The sequence below is a fragment of the Brachyhypopomus gauderio genome, unplaced genomic scaffold (genome assembly GCF_052324685.1).
Source record: "Brachyhypopomus gauderio isolate BG-103 unplaced genomic scaffold, BGAUD_0.2 sc95, whole genome shotgun sequence".
NCBI classification, from domain to species: domain Eukaryota; kingdom Metazoa; phylum Chordata; class Actinopteri; order Gymnotiformes; family Hypopomidae; genus Brachyhypopomus; species Brachyhypopomus gauderio.
Window position 1 is genome coordinate 292,001 of NW_027506916.1, and position 22,083 is coordinate 314,083.

The 22,083-nt window shown below is 42.8% G+C and overlaps 2 protein-coding genes across 2 annotated transcripts; both read right to left on the reverse strand.

The window, feature by feature from the left end:
• Window positions 1-463: 463 nt before the first annotated feature.
• Window positions 464-3,164, reverse strand: cdk5r2a (cyclin dependent kinase 5, regulatory subunit 2a (p39)). The gene has a single exon (XM_076992660.1). It carries the CDS (start codon window positions 2,876-2,878, stop codon window positions 1,952-1,954), a length of 927 nt encoding a protein of 308 aa, XP_076848775.1. The 5' UTR covers window positions 2,879-3,164; the 3' UTR covers window positions 464-1,951.
• Window positions 3,165-7,072: 3,908 nt separating this feature from the next.
• Window positions 7,073-12,975, reverse strand: wnt6a (wingless-type MMTV integration site family, member 6a). Its single transcript, XM_076992657.1, has 4 exons — window positions 12,370-12,975; window positions 11,554-11,780; window positions 9,591-9,898; window positions 7,073-8,465 (listed from the first exon to the last, which is right to left on the reverse strand). Exons 1-4 carry the CDS (start codon window positions 12,435-12,437, stop codon window positions 8,007-8,009), a joined length of 1,062 nt encoding a protein of 353 aa, XP_076848772.1. The 5' UTR covers window positions 12,438-12,975; the 3' UTR covers window positions 7,073-8,006.
• Between the last annotated feature and the right edge of the window lie 9,108 nt (window positions 12,976-22,083).

Below are 22,083 nucleotides of genomic sequence, written 5' to 3' on the forward strand. Positions count from 1 at the left end.
CACCTCTATCAGACTGCACCAAATTCCAGCCAATCAACTGTGTGAGCTCCGGACCCACGTGTTTTATTCACAAATTCGGGGGTTTCTCTCGATTCAAGCCATCGGCTTCGTACTCAGCCTGGAGCCATGCTCACGCTGCTAGTACCAGGTTCTGCGTACTACACGTACTGATGTGTCCAAGAACCATCTTAGTATCAAGCACGGAAAATCTGTCACGACAGGATTCTACACTAAGTGCGCTATGTAGGCTACGGGGATATTTCCCCGCTACATACACAATTTTATAGAATGGAATAAAACTACCCAGGAGAGACGTCACATGCGAACGGTTAAATGACGGTTATCGAAACATGTTGACATTAAATCACTAATAAGATAAAGAGACAACAAGTGAAAAATAGAATCTGAGCATTAGAATTTCAAAACTCTAGTCAGGCTGTTAAACGAACACTTAAATGATCAGTTCAATGGCTGTTAAATGAACAATCTGTTTATCTTTAATCACAGTCTCATTACACAACATATATGCCAGGAAGAGGCAACCTACACTGTGAATGAAACAGACCCAAAGAGGTGGCATATTAGTAATGATGTAAGAAGACTGACCTACGCTGATCGTCTGTTAAATTATGTAAATTACATATTGTTTAAATGATAATAAACAAAGAAAGGAACAAATAAATAATCAGCACCACGGTCAGCGGCCCGTACAGCGCGTTCACACGAAATTGATCCGCTCTCTCCCTCCCTCTGTCACACACACACACACACACACACACACACACACACACACACACACACACACACACACACACACACACGCGTACAAAAAGCATTTTCAGGTCATCAGTAAACAAACTGCCTTTCAACATATTACCCAGGTTTTTACATGTAACAACGTCATAACGTGATTGTTCAGTGGCATAGCAGAAGCGTACGCAATATTTAGCATGTAGTGGTCTACACAAAATACCTTAAGCAACGATGAAAGTACTGCTAGAGAATCGACAGGCGGAAGCTACGAGCAACAGTGATATATTTGTCTTTATCCGCATAATTATCTCCACCATACTTTGCCTGCCAAGCAATGACGTAAAGATTCCAGCAAACTACCCCACACTGTTGCTTCTTAAAATGCGTAAACCCGGCCTCACTAGAACAAAACTGAACGGAGCAAAGATGTAGCATTTGAATTATCCGGATTTATGATTTTTGTTCCGTTTCCATCTGGCTTAGTTTGACAAAGTAAAACCGTCGAGATGTATATTTTAGCAAAGGACAGTAGTTCAGCTGCAAGGTGCTAGGAATGTGTTATCTCTCACACAAAGGAAAGAGAAGAGTCGTGCAGTATGTGTAGTCATATATTTTCAAATATACAATATAAAACATTACGTTTTATACTTTAACAATTGGCACATTTGACTGTAGAGAATTGTTTTGTTGTAAACTAGTACATTCAGCGTCCACACAAATAGCATCAGGCGCCACGGGAGTCGCGCGAGCAGTGTCTGCTGTAGGCCAGCACCTTGGACAGCGCCGCGTCGGCGACCACACTGGATCTAGTCTCAAAAATCTAAACGAAAAGAATCCGAGCACTGACGAACAAACGAACGTTAAACAGCTCGCACTGTAGCCCGGCAGCAGGAAGCGTTTTGTTTTTTAAGCCACAATGAAGATACAATTAGAATACTTTAAGCATGCATTACGTAAACTATGAATAAACCCTAGAACACCCTTCGTGACAATCACGGGGTCAGAGTGATAGTATTATACACATACAATAACATGACACCCCTGTCCTGGAGGTGAGACAGCTGTCCGTTTTCGTTCAGCGGCAGTAGCGTGAAACACTCTTCACGCCTTCATCCGTTAGGCCTTACATTCAATCCACCCTTCGCAGCGGGTGTGGAGGTAACGGAGAACTTCTCTCTCCCGTAAAAATAAGCCAATCTTAGCGATCCAGGTTAGTTGTCCATTTTCCGTTAGTGTCCTTCGGGCCTCCTTCGTTTTTGAGGTCCTGGAAAACCTCGGTGAAGAAGTGCGGGTCGGAATTTATCAGCAGCATTTTGGCACTCATCTTGTCAATGATCCGCAGAGAGCGCTCCCAGAACACCTCCTTGTTGGTATCCACCAGGAAGGGCTTCAGCGGGTACGATATCTCGTTGCCCATGTAGGAGTATGCGAGGTACAAACAGGTGAGGTACACGGCCTGGAGCTCGTACTCGCTGGAGATGTCCTCCGTCACCGCTTCCCTGCAGAGCAGGTAGACGAACACGAGGTTCGCGGGGGTGATGAATCCTTGGTCTTGCCAGCCCTGAATCAGTAAAGAACGGTCGACATTTCGGAACCACAGGATGATCTCGTTCGGGCTCAGTTCTTTGAGCTTGTAGCACCTCCGGCACATAAACTCACTCAAGCAACGGAGCAGCTCCCCGGTCGATGCCTGGACGATCACCCGTCGAGGGGAGACGACAGAACGGCTGTTCGGCTGCCCCTGGACCGAAAGGAGCTGCTTACCACTCTGTGAGCCGTTCTGAGTTTGACTGGAGCGAACGCTTTTATCAGGAACGGTCGGCACCGGAACCGCTAGCGGTCCAGGCTTTTTACGCTCGGAACCTGACTGAGATTTTTTGAGGTTTTCCGTGTTGAGCTGGTCCACGCGGTTCTGGCACGAGGGCGGGTTCGGGTTCACTTTCTTGGCTCCCTTTTTTTTAGCCGACGCGGCCACGAGTCTCTTCCACGTGAGGGCAGATATAAGAACCGAATGACGTTTTAGACTTTTCTCTGCCTTATTGCTCGCGCCGTGTCCACCCTCCGTCTTCTCGTCGAGAATGCCTCCTTTCCTGGAGGTGGGAGAGATGGAGAGCACCGTACCCATCTTTGCGGTTGATGACCAACACCCAGCGGCCTTTCGGAATGTGATGTCTCGCCTTATATCCCGCAGACGTCCCCGGGGAGGTGCGACTTCAAAGTCAGAGATTCACGTCCATTTACGGTTCACTGGACCAGGACATAGACAGCGAGGAGAAAAAAATAGCTGTTCAATTGAAGAGGTTACGATACCTATAAAATATATGAGCCTGCAACATTCATGCGCGCGCTCCGCCACTCCTTCTGCATCCCACTGTGCGCGCAGCCTTGCGAAGCGCGAGGAATGGGCAGGACCTCAGATTTGTAGCCGGGCAAAACCACGTACGGTGTAGACTTATAAGCGTCTCCAGTCGTCCAATCGCTGGACGATGCACCATGATTGACAAACTGTTCGGCCACACAAAACACGTATAAAGAACCGTCTAGCTAGTTCTTATCTGATCATGTTTATAGTTTGGACCTTCAGTTGCAGGCTTCTGTTTTTTATTTTTGGGTTTTAACCAGTAAAAGGAAAGTGTATATAAACATTAGATGTACAGGATTACATCAAACATGCACAAGAGCATGAATTTTTAAATAAATTGTAATATATATATATATATATATATATATATATATATATATATATATATATATATATATATATACAGAAGTCACTTCACATTCATCTCAACTTTATGCAGAGAGAGACAGAATTAGGAGATAAATTGAATCGATATAGAGAATTAGGGGAAAATTAAAATGAACAATTTCTAGGATTTGCAGCTTTAATAAAATCTTTGGATATAAAATAGAGGAAAGGAAACTATTTAAAGCAGAAAAGTAGCCTATGTAGGGATATGTGTAATAGGCGACTTATAAGAATGGTTCATTATCCTTTGAAACACTGGTGTTGGAATTTAAATTATCCAGAGAAGACTTTTGGAAATTTTTACAATTACGACATTTATTGGTGAAAACTTTTGGTTCCCCCACTTCTATTCCTGCAACTTGCACTAAACTGGAGGAGATTAAAATATGTTTGGTCAAGGGCATGAAGTATCTGCCTATTATAAAATGTTGTTGACAACCATGGACTCCAATAACATGTATCTCTAGAAATCCTGGGAACAGATTTAAAACTCAATTTTACTGATGAGGAATGGAATTTGATTCTTAGGAATGGGAAAAAAATGTCAAGGGAACTAAGAATGAGAATGGTGCAATTTAAGATTTTACATAAAATATACTGGACACCATATAGATTGTACAGGCTGGCTTGTCGGATACCCTGGTGTGTTGGAAATGTCAGGAGGATAGGGACACATTAGTACACGTGCTTTGGGAGTGTTCAAAAATTCAAGAGTACTGGTCATTAATTCATGAAGTTCTAGAAAAAATAGTTGGCCAGAATTTTTCTTTTTGCAGCAAGCTCTATATTCTTGGGGAGTCGTCGTCATTGGTCCATTTGCCCTCCTCCCTATCACAATGGGTGCAGACAGCTGTTATGTTGGGGAGGAAGCTGCTGGTGGGAGTTCCTTCTTTAACTCATTGGTATAGATCCTTGGGTAAACTTGCTGCCCTAGAAAGATTATCTTACAGATTGGTGAATAAAGTTGAGGAGTGGTCCCATTATCTTTCGCATGTTAATGGCATCTCCAGCTTAAACTTAGTTTGTTGATCAGATTACACTGTAAAGATATCATAACTTAAAGGTTTTTGGTGGTAGGGCAATCTTGATTTAATTTATATTTGTAGATTTATGATTATTGGTAGAGTGTTATTGTGATTTTTTATTATTATTATTTTTTATTTTTTCTCTTTTTTTCCCCTTTTTTTCCCCAATGAAAATAATTTAATTATTGTGCTAGCACACTCTATGGGGAATCCAGAAAGTTTAATAATACTAATGTTTATGTTATATGAATCTGGAATTGTTGTATCATTTTCTTTATGGAAAACCAATAAAATTTGAGTCATAAAATAAAAAAATAAAAATAAAAGCAGAAAAGTAGCCAACGTATGAACCCTTTAGTCAATATATGTTTAATTCCAACCTACTTCCTGTTTATCATTAAGCAAGGTGCAACGATATGCCACTTATATTCTCCTGTTCTATCCTCTGAAGTCAGATAAGTGCCAGGAATTATAGAGTCGTGCAATTACTCCACCTAGTGGTCATCTTGAACAAGTCACTTTAACATACTTACAGTTTTTTGCAGTTGCTAAGACACAATTTCTGAAACTGTGTCTCTTTTGTCGAAACTTAACACACAGAAGCCAATGCTACACACACAACAGGCAAAACATCTCACACTTTTGGAAAAAGCACACACTTCAACCAAAACTCTTGCCACTCTTGCCAAAACCATATTTTTGCATCTAAACGCTACACACAAATATCAGATGATTAGCCTTCCTTATATGTGACTACACACTTATGTGATAAATAGAAAACACTACTACCATGTGTTTTTTAAATGTTCAGTGTATAGTCTGTTCCAAAAGTATATCATAGTTCACAAATACAGAGGTTTTTATGCACATTCATAAACAATAGGGTTGAGGAAAGGTGAGTATGGTGGGAGGTGAAGCACATCAAACTGTGGATGTTCGGTGAACCAATGTCGTACTTGTGTAGCACGGTGGAAACTTACGTTGTCCCAGATGACAACGTACCTGGTCTGTTCTTGTCCATCTCCCTGGTGATGTGGAATGAGTATGTTGTGTAGTGTGTTGAGAAAGGTGATGATGTGAGCAGTGTTGTAAGGACCAAAAGTAGCATGATGATGGACAACACCATTGTGGCAAATGGCTGCAAACATTGTGATGTTCCCACCATGCTGCAGGGACACTGACTATGGCACGGTGTCCTATGACGTTTCTTCCTCTGCGTCTTGTTTTGGCAAGGTTGAAGCTTCATCAATATAAAGGAACTTGTGTTCCACTGCTGCAACATCTAGCTCCATTACTCTCTGAAACCAAACATTACAGTATTACAGTACTGTATTTGACCGAATGAAATGGGCATATATCATACTCAACATTGTGTGGCACAGGACACTGGAGTAAAGTATAAGTAAGAGGATAGCAGAGCATACTTGCACATATTCATAGTGCAGTTCCTTCACACTGTCAGAGTTGTGCTGAAATGGTTCCCTGTATAGCTGCTTCATATGCACTTGATGTCTTCTCAGGAGTCGGCCCAGTGCAGATAGGCTCACTGATTGAATGTTGCTGAAAGTGATGTTGTCAGTAATGATGTGCTGTTGTAGTTGTCGTAAAGGTATACTGTTGTTTGATATGACAATGTTCACGATGGCCTCCATGGTCAACCAAAGTGGCCTGGATCTCATCCGTAATGGTTGTTTGTGTTCTTCCTCTTCCTCGTCCTCTACCTCTCTGTGAAGTATTAGCCTCCATTGTTGTGCAAACCAAGATTTGCAACTTGTGGCCTCTTTATAGGGATCAAGTTCTGATAACAATTTGTAAAAATGAGCTAGAAGTGTTGTAACATGTGAGAACTGTGTATGGTATTTTGGTATGTGAGTGTAGCAGTTGTGTGGCAGTGTTTTCTAAAAGAAACACATGGTTTTCAGTTTTGAATGTTGTGTCTTATGTGAAGAACTGTGTTTAAAGTTTTGCAAAAAGTGTGTTTTAGCATTTCTAAATGAGTGTAAGGCAGAGAATGTGCTTAAGGTTTGGCACACCCGGTCAATAGATAGGCTACATGGGTTAGTTGTTTCAGAAATTGTGCTATAAGGACCACTTTTTGTGTCTTAGCAATTGCAAAAATCTGTAAATGTCAGGCGTCAATTTTCTTATTTATATGTTGTGTATATATGTTGTGGTGTATGCGCAGCTTTAGTTTTCAGAACATTATTCACTGCATATGCATGTCTTTGTTCCTCTAGGACACTTTGAAGAGTCTGGTAACTGTTGAACTGAATATGACGTTATAACCTGTTGTACAAAAACTGATTGGTTCAGGACCATGGACAGTGCTCCCTGAACAAACATTGATTCATTGATTCAGCTCTCCAAACAAACTAGCAGTTGTCAGTTTGTGTTTCAGTACCACGGACAGCGCCTCAGACAGCGCTACCAAAAGCTTTCAGGAACCAGACTGTTAAAAGAACCTGCCATGACATTCTTTAATCATATTTGTACTTCTTTAATAAAGTCAAATTACTAACGTAAAAATAACTGTAATGGTATTTTTGTCTTTTTAAAGAATTTATATATTTTTTTTTCTGTACAGAAATAGAAACTGAACAGGTATCTACAAAACATAAATTTTCACATAATTACAGTACTCGACCAGCAGATGGCAGTATTGCATAATCTTAACGCTAGTAGAAGCCAGAAAAGAAATAAAAGCAACTACAAACATTGTTGCAAAGAAAAGGTCCATAGCACTCTGGGAGGGCACATTAATGATAGGACAGTCTTTCCATGGTCGAAAAACCACGGGGAGGTTTTTGTGTTAGATAATGTTTCCATTGCATTGATTAATAACGACGGTTGAATTTATATAGAGGCAGGTTAACTAAAGGCTGAGACACTCTTGAGTCTAGAGGCTGAGATATTCTGTCTAAAGGCTGAGACATTCTGTGTTTGAAGGCTGAGACACTCTGAGTCTAAAGGCTGAGACATTCTGTCTCTAAAGGCTGAGACATTCTGTCTCTAAAGGCTGAGAGACTCTGAGTCTAAAGGCTGAGACACTCCGAGTCTAAAGGCTGAGAGACTCTGTCTCTAAAGGCTGAGAGACTCTGAGTCTAAAGGCTGAGACATTCTGAGTCTAAAGGCTGAGACACTCTGAGTCTAAAGGCTGAGACACTCCGAGTCTAAAGGCTGAGAGACTCCGAGTCTAAAGGCTGAGAGACTCTGTCTCTAAAGGCTGAGAGACTCTGTCTCTAAAGGCTGAGACATTCTGAGTCTAAAGGCTGAGACATTCTGAGTCTAAAGGCTGAGACACTCCGAGTCTAAAGGCTGAGAGACTCTGTCTCTAAAGGCTGAGAGACTCTGAGTCTAAAGGCTGAGACATTCTGAGTCTAAAGGCTGAGACACTCTCTAAAGAGTCTAAAGGCTGAGACATTCTGTCTATAAAGGCTGAGACATTCTGAGTCTAAAGGCTGAGACACTCTCTAAAGAGTCTAAAGGCAGATGCCAACATCTTTTCGCACAGTGCACCTCTGACACTGAACCACACAGCACCAGTGGAACTGGCATTGGCAGTTCTGCTCATACACAAGTGTGTGCGCAATGAGCCCTCTGTCACAGCACAGCCAATCACAGGACGGCCCCGCCTCCATGCTGCTGCACACCCGCCCCCGTGTGCCTTCCGAGCCCGCCCTGCGATCGGCCACACAGAAGTTCGGGGATTCATCGGAGTAGATGAGGCTGTGGGTGTGTGGGGGTGGGACATCAGGGTCCAGAGGGACGAGGGATTTGCCGTCATTACTGCCCATCACGCGCACGGCCGTGTAGAAGCTGCGCATCAGGTGATCACCAACATGACGGAACAGCGGCAACTTCCTCCAGCAGCTACGCAGCGTACAGGAGCCGGACAAACCATGACATCTGCACTCAGTACGCATGTGAGCCTTCACTACCTGTACACACACACACACACACACATATATACACACACACACACACGATCATACACACACACACACACACACACACACACACACACACACACACACACACACACACACATATATACACACATACACACACACACACACATACACACATATATACAAACACATACACACATACACACACACACACATACACACATATATACAAACACATACACACATACACACACACACACACACACACACACACACACATATATACACACATACACACACACACACACACACACACACACATACACACATATATACAAACACATACACACATACACACACACACACACATATATACAAACACATACACACATACACACACACACACACATATATACACACATACACACACACACACACACACACGCACACACACACATGATCTTACACACACGCACACACACACACAATCACACACACGATCATACATACATGATCATACACACACACACACAATCACACACACACAATCATACACACACAATCACACACACACAATCACACACACACGATCATACACACACGATCATATACACACATACACACACACAAGATCATACACACACATACATCATATGTGTATGTATGTGTTCATGTGAATTGGAGAATGTTTGTTTGAATAAATTAAACATACTGAGAATATTGCTTCTATTATTATGTGAAGTTTATCTTGTACAGGCTTGAAAATAATTATAGGACAGTTGTGCAACTATTAATTTCTTTTTATATTGTGAGAATGATCAGTCAGACACTATCAGATACTGGCAGACACTATTTGGCAGACACTATCAGTAAGACTATCAGACACTGTAAGTCAGACACATTCTCAGACACTATCAGAGCCTATCAGACACTATCAGAGCCTATCAGACACTATCAGACACTATCAGACACTATCAGGGTCTGAGTGAAACTAGGAGCAGTAGGCAGCAGGACGGTGTAATTGTATTTCATTATAACCCTCACTGTGCCACTGTGATCTGCCCCACATACAATAATAAAGTCCAGGATCAACACGTCCATCTCTGCCCCTCTGTAACTGCCCAATCACAGCCAATCACACGCACACGTCCGTACCAGACGTCCCGCTTCCTTGTTGTGCAGGTCAGTCAGGGTCCTGATGTCACTCTTGCCTTTCCGCCTCCTGCTGTCCACGAACTGGCGGGACACGTCGTGGCCGAAGTCGACGTCATCCCCGCACCCCCCCCACTCCCAGCGCTGGTCCTGGTGTGCGGGGAGGTCGCCCTGCTCACGGGGCCCTTCAGGAGACCTCCTAGGGGTCACACAGCCACACTGCAGCAGCTCCCCCTGGCTGCAGGCCTGCGTCACTGCATACAGCACACCTGCAGCTGTGATGCTGTTGACAAATGCTGTCTCACGAATATCTGAGAAGAACATGAAAGATTTTAATTGACTATATATCAAAGGTGATTATTTATTATATCAATGTCTTCTATGTAAGATTAATGCGATATTACATGCTATCAGCCAGCCATGTAAAACAACTATGAAACAAACTTTCAATAAGCATTTTTCCTTTTGATGTGTTCAGAAGGGGTTACATGGCAAAACACAGGTTTACATTCTGGCATCCCAGAAGACCCACTTTCAACCCCCAATTTCCACAGTACATCCATATTTCTCTTTATCAGCCATAATTCCTCTACTCATCTACTCATACAGACCTGCCCATACAGACCTGCTGACACAGATCTACTTACACAGACCTACCTGTACAGACATGCTAACACAGATCTACTCATACAGACTTGCTGACACAGATCTTCTTATACAGACCTACCTGTACAGACCTGCTGACAGATCTACTCATACAGACATGCCCATACAGACCTGCTGACACAGATCTACTTATACAGACCTACCTGTACAGACCTGCTGACACAGATCTACTCATACAGACATGCTCATACAGACCTGCTGACACAGATCTGCCCATACAGACCTGCTGACACAGATCTACTTATACAGACCTACATGTACAGACCTGCTGACACAGATCCACCCATACAGACCTGCCAGGTGCTGCTTAGCTGAGCTGATTGTTTGTCCAAGAAATAATACATTTTGCTGTAAGACTGACAGAGAGTTCCACTTGCAAGAATTTATCAAACAAAAATTTAGCACACAATGCCTGTGTCACACAGTGATGAACACACAAACTTGCTCATACAAGCTTGTAGTATTACATATAAGTGGTTCAAGAGTAGTGTCACAATAGTGGTAAATGCTGTAGATTTTTCCTCTCTGAGCATTATATAGAAATTTTGAATGAATGAGTGACCCATGCCTTTAGTGAAGACACGCCCACACCTTTAGTGAAGACACACCCCCAACTTTAGTGAAGACACACCCACGCCTTTAGTGAAGACACACCCACGTCTTTAGTGAAGACACACCCACACCTTTAGTGAAGACACACCCCCACGTCTTTAGTGAAGACACACCCCCACCTTTAGTGAAGACACACCCCGTCTTTAGTGAAGACACACCCCGTCTTTAGTGAAGACACACCCACGTCTTTAGTGAAGACACACCCACGTCTTTAGTGAAGACACACCCCCACCTTTAGTGGACACACCCCCACCTTTAGTGAAGACACACCCACGTCTTTAGTGAAGACACACCCCCACCTTTAGTGAAGACACACCCACGTCTTTAGTGAAGACACACCCCCACCTTTAGTGAAGACACACCCCCACCTTTAGTGAAGACACACCCCACCTTTAGTGAAGACACACCCACGTCTTTAGTGAAGACACACCCCCACCTTTAGTGAAGACAAACCCACGTCTTTAGTGAAGACACACCCCCACCTTTAGTGAAGACACACCCCACCTTTAGTGAAGACACACCCACGTCTTTAGTGAAGACACACCCCCACCTTTAGTGAAGACACACCCACGTCTTTAGTGAAGACACACCCCCACCTTTAGTGAAGACACACCCACATCTTTAGTGAAGACACACCCCCACCTTTAGTGAAGACACACCCACGTCTTTAGTGAAGACACACCCCCACCTTGCAGCAGCAGCTTCCCTAGGCTCCGCCCATGGCTTGTGCAGTTCCAACGCTGGTGGTGAAACTGGTGCTGGCACTCCCGAGCTCCCAGTCGGGCGCCTCTCGCCACTTCCTGCACAATCTCAGGCTGGCTGTGGCACATGGTGGCGTACAGGCGGGGGGGTTTGGCCCTCTGGCAGATGCTGTTGGGGTCAGTGAGGAGGAGGGGGCTGCCTGCCACAGTGCGCCTGTATGCCACATGGAGCAGTGTTAGGGGGTTGAGCAGTGCTCACACACACACGGTGTGTGAACTGTGGGGTGAACTGTCATGCAGATTATCACACAGTGTTTGAGGTTAGCTGTTACATCCTTGCACATCAGTTGCTTTCTGCCTCTGTTCCTCTCTCGAGTTTTTCTGGTTTTTATTGCATACGATAAGGAAGTCAGTTGACAGACAGATGCATGGGTGTCCCCTGCACTTTTTTCCCTGCAAAAGTCGGTTTTGGTAAACCCCGTGCCCCAGTTCTCAAGCCATTTGTGTCCCCCTCACCTATGAAATCAAAATTTCGTCCATGGTGTGCACGGTCAATAGACAGACAGATACATGGGTGTGCACGTTCAGAACTCACACCATGCCACTTTGAACTAACATCTGGTTTGTAGCAAGCCTCTGCTCGCAGCCTGACCAATGTTGAGTAAGACACACAAAAGCACTTAGGCCCTGTGTCTAATGAAGGCTTATTGTATGTATTAGCTAGGCGTTTCTAACACAGAGACAGGCGAGTATAGATGCATTATGCCATGATATTAATATTTCAAGCATAAGTTCAAACGTACCCACACAGAAGAAAGATGTTGACCGGCCCCGTTAGAGCGAAGACGAGAAGTAGACGTGCTTGGACCATCACACAGGCGTTCACTGCCGTGGAGCAGCGGCGTGACCACGGAAATAAAACAAGTCAGATCCACCTGCAGCTGTACAGAGGTCAGCGACGAACCTTAGAGCTCGCATGTTTTCAACCACGAGACCAAGCAGCAACGTGGAGCTTACGCTTAGAATCCGCGGTCGAGGAATACAGACAAGCTGCTGGAAACATCTGCAGACAATAACGCGCGTTGCAGCGTTGCGAGAGCATGTGGATCAGTCCCAAAATGCACGCGGAGGTAACGCGTCTAAAGCGCAACCCGCGTGTTGTCAGAGTCACCGCGCACGCGGGTCACCATCAGAGCGCCAAACTTCGCGCGATCATGCGTTGCTGTGTATAAGATCCCCGTCGAAACCTGGAGACGTTTATAAACTCAGACGTTTTTGACAAGTCTGAAAAAAAAAACCGCTTCATACGTTTTATATCAGTTTGATGCTTGAATGTCAAATCCAGTAACCGCGGTTTTTTTTTTTATTATGGAAAACAAAAGCATTGCTTGCAATTATGCCCGCGCACACAAGTCCGCGCGCGCGCACGCTCGCACGCACGCACACCAACCAGTACTGTCTGTTTTTTTTCTGTGCTAGGTTTCATGATGACTTATGTTTAGCTTTGTATTACGACGCTCCTCTGTCAGGTCTGGAATGCTTTTCATAATATGTGCTTCGCCTTGTGTTGACCTTGGCAACTCTTCCTGCAGCTGTACTGATGTGTTTTGTTATCAGATCAAAGAATCTACGAGAACCTCTGCACGTCTTAAGAGAATGAATGTCAAATCCTGATGCCAAGTCTCGCACGCCCTCCTTGAGGCGCTGTGATTAATTCCCCAGGGGTCAGCTGTCAGGGAAGGGGTTTGGGGTGTGTCCAGTAGCCCAGAGAAAACGACACTACCGGGTCACGAAGGGTCCCAGAAATATTTACAAGAGATCATGTGTCCGAATGCGGGGAGTTCAGCTCCATGTGGAACACGTAGTTGTTTTTACAGTTTTTTTCCAATTGCTGAAACATAATTTTGCAAAGTAGTGTGGTGCTAAACTCAATTCACAAAACCACACACCCAAACTGCAAAATACCTCCTATAGCCTGCAAAACAAAACAGCATATAGCATTGTCAAAATCAAACTTTTGCACCAAGTGGCACACACGACATGCATATTACCAGATTTTTGTCTAACCAACTACACACTTTTGGGCATTATGTAAAGTACTCTCATGTAAAGTAAAGTACCCCCCCCCCCCCAACAGGACAGGGCAACAGCACATCAGATATATTTACTTTAGAATAAACAAAAAATTGCTCACAAAAAAGAACAGTAAAGAACAGTAAACAGAAAAAATGTAGGCAGCAAAAATTAGGCAATTAATTAGGCAAAAAAAATAACACCTCATCCATATCACAGGCAATATCTTCCCTTACCAGACATGGAGGGGAGAAGCGCCTTGAGTGCCTTATCCATCCCCAAATCACATCAGTTTCATATCATGACCTTCCATTGTCTGCACTGAAGGAATACACACATAGGGCTGCCGGACACACACCTTCCACCGCCATGCCGAAAAGAACGCTATAGAATTCAGAAATGGTGAGTATGGTGGGCAGTATTGTGCAGGAAACTGTGGGTGGTCAGCAAACCAGTTTTGGTCTGGGATGATGAAAGATCACATTCTGCCATACGACAACGTACAGATTTTCAAAAGGTACTTTATAAAGTTGTTTCAGTCTGATTTAGTTTTGTTTCAGAATGTGAAATCCAATGATTTTGGATTTCATTTTTTCAAAAATCAAGTTTACAGTGGCAGCTTCCTGTACCCCGGTGATCATGTGGCCTCTTCCCCCACCATGGTTGCGTCTCTCAGTCCTTTAGGAAAAAAATTATATGCCAATCATGAAGTAAACAGGTGTCACCCAACTGATACATTATGACATGAGTTATGCTACACCGTGTGAAAGACATTTTGGTTACACCTGTGCTCCAGTCTAAACGTCCAGACGACGGTGGCAACAGTAAAACGGCTCAAGTTGGGCTGCATCTGTTCAGCTTCCTGCATTGTGAGCCCATGGTTGATGACATGATCAACTAAGGTTCCTCTGATTTTATTACCAGCTCTCATTCTCCCCCCCCCCTCTCATTCTCACCCTCCTTCTTCCTCTTCCTCTCTCTGCTACGGCCTCCATTGTTGTTGTAAGAGAAAGAGGCACTCGCCCATGGCTTTTTATAGTGCTCCTGATTGGAGTGTCAACAATTACAGTTTTTTGCAGACGCTAAGACCCAATTTCCCAATGTCTCTTTTGTCGAAACTTAACACACAGCAGCCAATGCTACACACACAACAGTCAAAACATCTCACACTTTTGGGAAAAGCACACACTTCAACCAAAACTCTTGCAACTCTTGCCAAAACCATATTATTGCATCTAAACGCTACACACAAATAGCAGATGATTAGCCTTTCATATATGTGACTACACACTGAAGTGACAAATGGAAAACACTACTACCATGTGTGTTCAGTTTGTAGTCTGTTGTGAAGGTCTGTCAGAGGTCTCACATATACATGAATATTCACAAATATTGAGGTTATTTCTGCATATTCAGTACATTTACACCATAAAGTAAATCACAATTACAAGGGGAAGGTTGTTTTTGGTTTAGCATGAACACTACAACAACACATGTTGTATATACTGTAAACACATGAACAACAAAATCAACAAAAAAGATAAACAAAAAGACAAAATAACCTCAATCCTCCTCCATCACCTGCTGAATGTATTTGCACTGGGGGGGTTGGCGACCACCTCCATGCCAAAAAGAACTCAACAACAATGGAGAGTTTGGTGGAGATGAATCACAACAAATCATGGCTGTTCAGTGAACCAGTTTGTACTTGAGCAGCCCGGTGCAAACTTATGTTGTGCCAGACGACAACAAACCTGGACTGTTCTGGTTCATCCCCCTGGTGATGGAGAATGAGTGTGTTGTGCTCTGTGTTGAAGAAGGTGATGATGTACACAGTGTTGTAGGAACCAAGAGTCACTGGCCCAGTCCTGGTAGACTCACTGAATGGATGTTACTGTTACAGTATTTGCTCTGACCATATTGATGATGGTCTCTTTCTGTTCTGAGGTGGATAGCCACCCACCAAGGGGTAGTCTAGTACATGTGTAGTATGTATAGAGGGGTAGTCTAGTACATGATGTAGTGTGTATAGAGGGGTAGTCTAGTACATGTGTAGTATGTATAGAGGGGTAGTCTAGTACATGATGTAGTGTGTATAGAGGGGTAGTCTAGTACATGATGTAGTATGTATAGAGGGGTAGTCTAGTACATGATGTAGTATGTATAGAGGGGTAGTCTAGTACATGATGTAGTATGTATAGAGGGGTAGTCTAGTACATGATGTAGTATGTATAGAGGGGTAGTCTAGTACATGATGTAGTATGTATAGAGGGGTAGTCTAGTACATGATGTAGTATGTATAGAGGGGTAGTCTAGTACATGATGTAGTGTGTATAGAGGGGTAGTCTAGTACATGATGTAGTATGTATAGAGGGGTAGTCTAGTACATGATGTAGTATGTATAGAGGGGTAATCTAGTACATGATGTAGTATGTATAGAGGGGTAGTCTAATACATGATGTAGTATGTATAGAGGGGTAGTCTAGTACATGATGTGGTATGTATAGAGGGGTAGTCTAGTACATGATGTAGTATGTATAGAGGGGTAGTCTAGTACATGATGTAGTATGTATAGAGAGGTAGTCTAGTACATGATGTAGTATGTATAGAGGGGTAGTCTAGTACATGATGTAGTATGTATAGAGGGGTAGTCTAGTACATGATGTGGTATGTATAGAGGGGTAGTCTAGTACATGATGTAGTATGTATAGAGGGGTAGTCTAGTACATGATGTAGTATGTATAGAGGGGTAGTCTAGTACATGATGTAGTATGTATAGAGGGGTAGTCTAGTACATGATGTAGTATGTATAGAGGGGTAATCTAGTACATGATGTAGTATGTATAGAGGGGTAGTCTAGTACATGATGTAGTATGTATAGAGGGGTAGTCTAGTACATGATGTAGTATGTATAGAGGGGTAGTCTAGTACATGATGTAGTATGTATAGAGGGGTAGTCTAGTACATGATGTAGTATGTATAGAGAGGTAGTCTAGTACATGATGTAGTATGTATAGAGGGGTAGTCTAGTACATGATGTAGTATGTATAGAGGGGTAGTCTAGTACATGATGTAGTATGTATAGAGGGGTAGTCTAGTACATGATGTAGTATGTATAGAGGGGTAGTCTAGTACATGATGTAGTATGTATAGAGGGGTAGTCTAGTACATGATGTAGTATGTATAGAGGGGTAGTCTAGTACATGATGTAGTATGTATAGAGGGGAAGTCTAGTACATGATGTAGTATGTATAGAGGGGTAGTCTAGTACATGATGTAGTATGTATAGAGGGGTAGTCTAGTGCATGATGTAGTATGTATAGCGGGGTAGTCTAGTACATGATGTAGTATGTATAGCGGGGTAGTCTAGTACATGATGTATTATGTATAGAGGGGTAGTCTAGTACATGATGTAGTATGTATAGAGGGGTAGTCTAGTACATGATGTAGTATGTATAGCGGGGTAGTCTAGTACATGATGTAGTATGTATAGAGGGGTAGTCTAGTACATGATGTAGTATGTATAGAGGGGTAGTCTAGTACATGATGTGGTATGTATAGAGGGGTAGTCTAGTACATGATGTAGTATGTATAGAGGGGTAGTCTAGTACATGATGTAGTATGTATAGAGGGGTAGTCTAGTACATGATGTAGTATGTATAGAGGGGTAGTCTAGTACATGATGTAGTATGTATAGAGGGGTAGTCTAGTGCATGATGTAGTATGTATAGCGGGGTAGTCTAGTACATGATGTAGTATGTATAGCGGGGTAGTCTAGTACATGATGTATTATGTATAGAGGGGTAGTCTAGTACATGATGTAGTATGTATAGAGGGGTAGTCTAGTACATGATGTAGTATGTATAGCGGGGTAGTCTAGTACATGATGTAGTATGTATAGAGGGGTAGTCTAGTACATGATGTAGTATGTATAGAGGGGTAGTCTAGTACATGATGTGGTATGTATAGAGGGGTAGTCTAGTACATGATGTAGTATGTATAGAGGGGTAGTCTAGTACATGATGTAGTATGTATAGAGGGGTAGTCTAGTACATGATGTAGTATGTATAGAGGGGTAGTCTAGTACATGATGTAGTATGTATAGCGGGGTAGTCTAGTACATGATGTATTATGTATAGAGGGGTAGTCTAGTACATGATGTAGTATGTATAGAGGGGTAGTCTAGTACATGATGTAGTATGTATAGAGGGGTAGTCTAGTACATGATGTGGTATGTATAGAGGGGTAGTCTAGTACATGATGTGGTATGTATAGAGGGGTAGTCTAGTACATGATGTAGTATGTATAGAGGAGTAGTGTAGTACATGATGTAGTATATATAGGGGGTAGTCTAGTACATGATGTAGTATGTATAGAGGGGTAGTCTAGTACATGATGTAGTATATATAGAGGGGTAGTCTAGTACATGATGTAATATGTATAGAGGGGTAGTCTAGTACATGATGTAGTATGTATAGAGGGGTAGTCTAGTACATGATGTAGTATGTATAGAGGAGTAGTGTAGTACATGATGTAGTATGTATAGAGGGGTAGTCTAGTACATGATGTAGTATGTATAGAGGATGAGTCTACTTATCTATTCTCATTTTGAAATGTCTGAATGATGCTACAGTGTAGCAGCACAGATAAGGTTGGACCCTTCGTCTCCAGAAAACCCAACACATGCTTGACCACATGGTTGCTCATCCTCTTCCTCATTCTCATGCTCTTCATCGTCATCTCTATGCAGTATTGGACGCTCTACAGGGATTAAGCTTTGATGTCTAAAGATTTGTAAAAATTAGCTAGAAGTGTTGTAACGTGTGAGAACTGTGTATGGTATTTTGGTAGGTGAGTGTAGCAGTTGTGTAGCAGTGTTTTCTAAAACAAACACATGACATGGTTTTCAGTTTTGAATGTTGTGTCTTATGTAAAGAACTGTGTTTAATGTTTTGCAAAAAGTGTGTTTTAGAATTTCTAAATGAGTGTAAGGCAGAGAATGTGCATAAGGTTTAGCGCACCAGGTCAATAGATAGGCTACATGGGTTAGTTTTGTGCTATTGTGCTATAGGGACCACTTTTTGTGTCTTAGCAGCTGCAAGAAACTGTAAGCATTCAGGTGTTTTGAAATTGCAAACATGTGACTTTATGTCAGATTGTTATGGCTTATGCAGAGAACCTCATTCAGTTCATTTCAAAAGTGTCACTTTGAAAAGCAAAATGTGTGTAAAGCAGAAAATGTGTTTTGACTTTTGGAACCTTGAGATTTTGCTATTTGTGTGTCACTTATTTACAATTACAGTAATATGCTATTAGATTTTGGCCTCAAATATACAGTAGCACATACATAACTGTCCAAACGAAGATTTAGCCAATTACAGCGTCCCAAGTTCCAAGTATGTGACGTGTGTGATGTGTGTGTGAGATGAGTGTGAGATGTGTGTAATGTGTATGTGAGATGTTTTTGAGATGTGCATGATTTGTGTGTGAGAACAGAGGGTAGGCCTGTTTTGTAAATCATACACTTCAGTGCTGCACACAAACTACAATGACTATGTTCACCATGTTCACCATTATTATTATTATTACATTATGACTAAACATCTCACAACAGGAACATCTTTACACCCCTCAATCAAATCCTTTGTAAGGAGGTCCTGTGGACTGCATGGCATCGTTGCCTGGGTTACTACATTACTGTGGCATCCGATAATAAAGGTCTCTATGTAGCCGACGGACATTTGCATTCCTGCTTGCAACAGTGAAGTCGTTGAGGAGAAAGAAACCACTGTGAGTCATGTGACCACGCCAGGCGAGGGGAGGTGGCAGCACTGTGAGTCATGTGACCACGCCAGGCGAGGGGAGGTGGCAGCCCTGTGAGTCATGTGACCACAGGAAGCGAGGGGAGGTGGCAGCACTGTGAGTCATGTGACCACGCCAGGCGAGGGGAGGTGGCAGCCCTGTGAGTCATGTGATCACAGGAGCCGAGGGGAGGTGGCAGCACTGTGAGTCATGTGACCACAGGAGGCGAGGGGAGGTGGCAGCACTGTGAGTCATGTGACCACAGCAGGCAAGGGGAGGTGGCAGCACTGTGAGTCATGTGACCACAGCAGGCAAGGGGAGGTGGCAGCACTGTGAGTCATGTGACCACAGGAGGCGAGGGGAGGTGGCAGCACTGTGAGTCATGTGACCACGCCAGGCGAGGGGAGGTGGCAGCCCTGTGAATCATGTGACCACAGGAGGCAAGGGGAGGTGGCAGCACTGTGAGTCATGTGACCACAGGAGGCGAGGGGAGGTGGCAGCACTGTGAGTCATGTGACCACGCCAGGCGAGGGGAGGTGGCAGCACTGTGAGTCATGTGACCACGCCAGGCGAGGGGAGGTGGCAGCACTGTGAGTCATGTGACCACGCCAGGCGAGGGGAGGTGGCAGCACTGTGAGTCATGTGACCACGCCAGGCGAGGGGAGGTGACATTATTTGGTAAACCGTGCCGTACATTCCATGCATTTATATCAGACACAGTAAACAAGCTCCGGGTTCAGACGACAACTGTGTGCTGTGAATGGACAATGTCTGGGTGTGGGCCCACTGGGACAGCTGCCACTGAAAACTGAAGAGAGGAGCTCTGGACACTCTGGACACTCAGCTCTCTCCACCTCTGCTGATATGTCCTGCTCTCTCATCTCCAGTGTTATGGTCACTACTATATATTATATATTATATCAGATTACATTCACTAAGTCATGGCAATTCACTTGAACTTTTGATCAGTTAACTGGAATTCTAACTTACCTGGTCAGAGTTATTTGTCATTGTATATCTATTGCATGCTTGAGTAGAACTATACACTACTGTAGAGTTATTATATGCTGTAATAGGGATACACTTTAGTAGTTATAATAGTAAATTTTACCATAAAACAACAACAACAACAGCAATAATAATAATAATAATATAACAGTATTTCTAATATAAATTTTTGGTTTTGAATTGTCACTTTATCTTGTGTTTATGTTCATTACATGTTTAGTGTTCCCTCCCTCACTGTGACATATGCTGCTGTAGTATTAAATACTTTAGTAAGTTATATGTTATAGTAGAGCTATTATATGCTATCCCAGAGTAAATACATCACTGTAGAGTTATATATTATAGTGGAGTTCTACATTATAGTAGAGTTATACATCGCAGTAGAGTTACAGGCTATTGTAGAGTTATACCTCATAGTAGTTACATGTTATAGTAGTCATACATCACAGTAGAGGTGATCACCACTTTAGTAGAGATATTGAACACTACAGTAGAGTTATACTCTATAGTAGTTATACACTATAATATATTGAAGACAACAGTAGAGTTATACTCTATAGTAGAGATATTGAACTCTACAGTAGAGTTATACTCTATAGTAGAGATATTGGGAGTGGGACACAAGGCAATTAGTCAATTTGATCAATCAATGACAACAAACCAAAGTTAACTCTCAAGTAATATCTCAAATTGAGTAATATCCCAAGTCCCACTGAAATTACTCTTATGCTGCAGTATGTACCAGCAGGAAAGATGAACTATAGCTCACAGAACCACAGGGCAAGTGTTGGATTCACTGGCCTTTGGAAAAAAACACTGCCATCTAGTGTTATAACACAATCAGTGCTTTCTTTTAGAAGAATAGCCTATAAAACGTTGAACAGTGCTTTATTTACTCAAGGCAAAGCCTGATGTTTTGGCTGCAACCTACAGCCGATGACTGCCGTCCAGTGTCTGAGGTCAGGGGCTATAAGTAGGTCATCTTAAAGTGGATCTAGATCTTCACAAACCCAGATGCTGAGACAAGGCTTACCTGGAAGAGCAGAAGCCATTTCAAAATGTAATTTCTAAGTGTTTCATATGAAATGGCTTTCTGAGGTTGGTTGTCTCTCATTTGTAGGAATGATCTGGTATCACAGTTGATACTTTGCATCTGTTTGAATGTTTATTTCCATCATTGTGTGCTTATAAAATATGGGAGATTCAAAAGCATTAAAAGTAATCAGCATATGATGCTGATACATCAACTTAATACAAGCACTGTGAATTGTCTGTCTTTACAGAAAAGTTTCACTTTTATAATCAATTCATATACAATCATATATATTCATATGTGCCCCTACAATGCTACAATGATCCAGAATAGTGCTGCCACAAAACCACCTGGTGATAGTGGTGTTTGTGGTCATTGTTGTAGTTGTGGTGGTAATGGTGATTGTTGTGGTAGTGGTGATTGTGGTGTTTGTGGTGCTTGTGGTTATCGTGGTGTTCTCACATGTGACTCCTCTTCTACGCTCTCTTCACTGGCTTCCAGTAGCGGCACGCATCAGATATAAAACCTTGATGCTTACTTACAAAGCCAAAAATGGACTGGCCCCTCCTACATGATGTCCATGGTAAAAAGCTGATCTGTA

What these genes read in the sequence shown, in the direction of transcription:
- wnt6a (XM_076992657.1), bottom strand. Translation starts at nt 12,437, where the DNA reads ATGGTCCAAGCACGTCTACTTCTCGTCTTCGCTCTAACGGGGCCGGTC. An exon ending in AACATCTTTCTTCTGTGTGG is followed by an intron (nt 11,781 to 12,369) that starts GTACGTTTGAAC and finishes TGTGGCATACAG; the next exon opens with GCGCACTGTGGCAGGCAGCC. An exon ending in ACAAGGAAGCGGGACGTCTG is followed by an intron (nt 8,466 to 9,590) that starts GTACGGACGTGT and finishes GTGTGTGTACAG; the next exon opens with GTAGTGAAGGCTCACATGCG.
- cdk5r2a (XM_076992660.1), bottom strand. Translation starts at nt 2,878, where the DNA reads ATGGGTACGGTGCTCTCCATCTCTCCCACCTCCAGGAAAGGAGGCATT.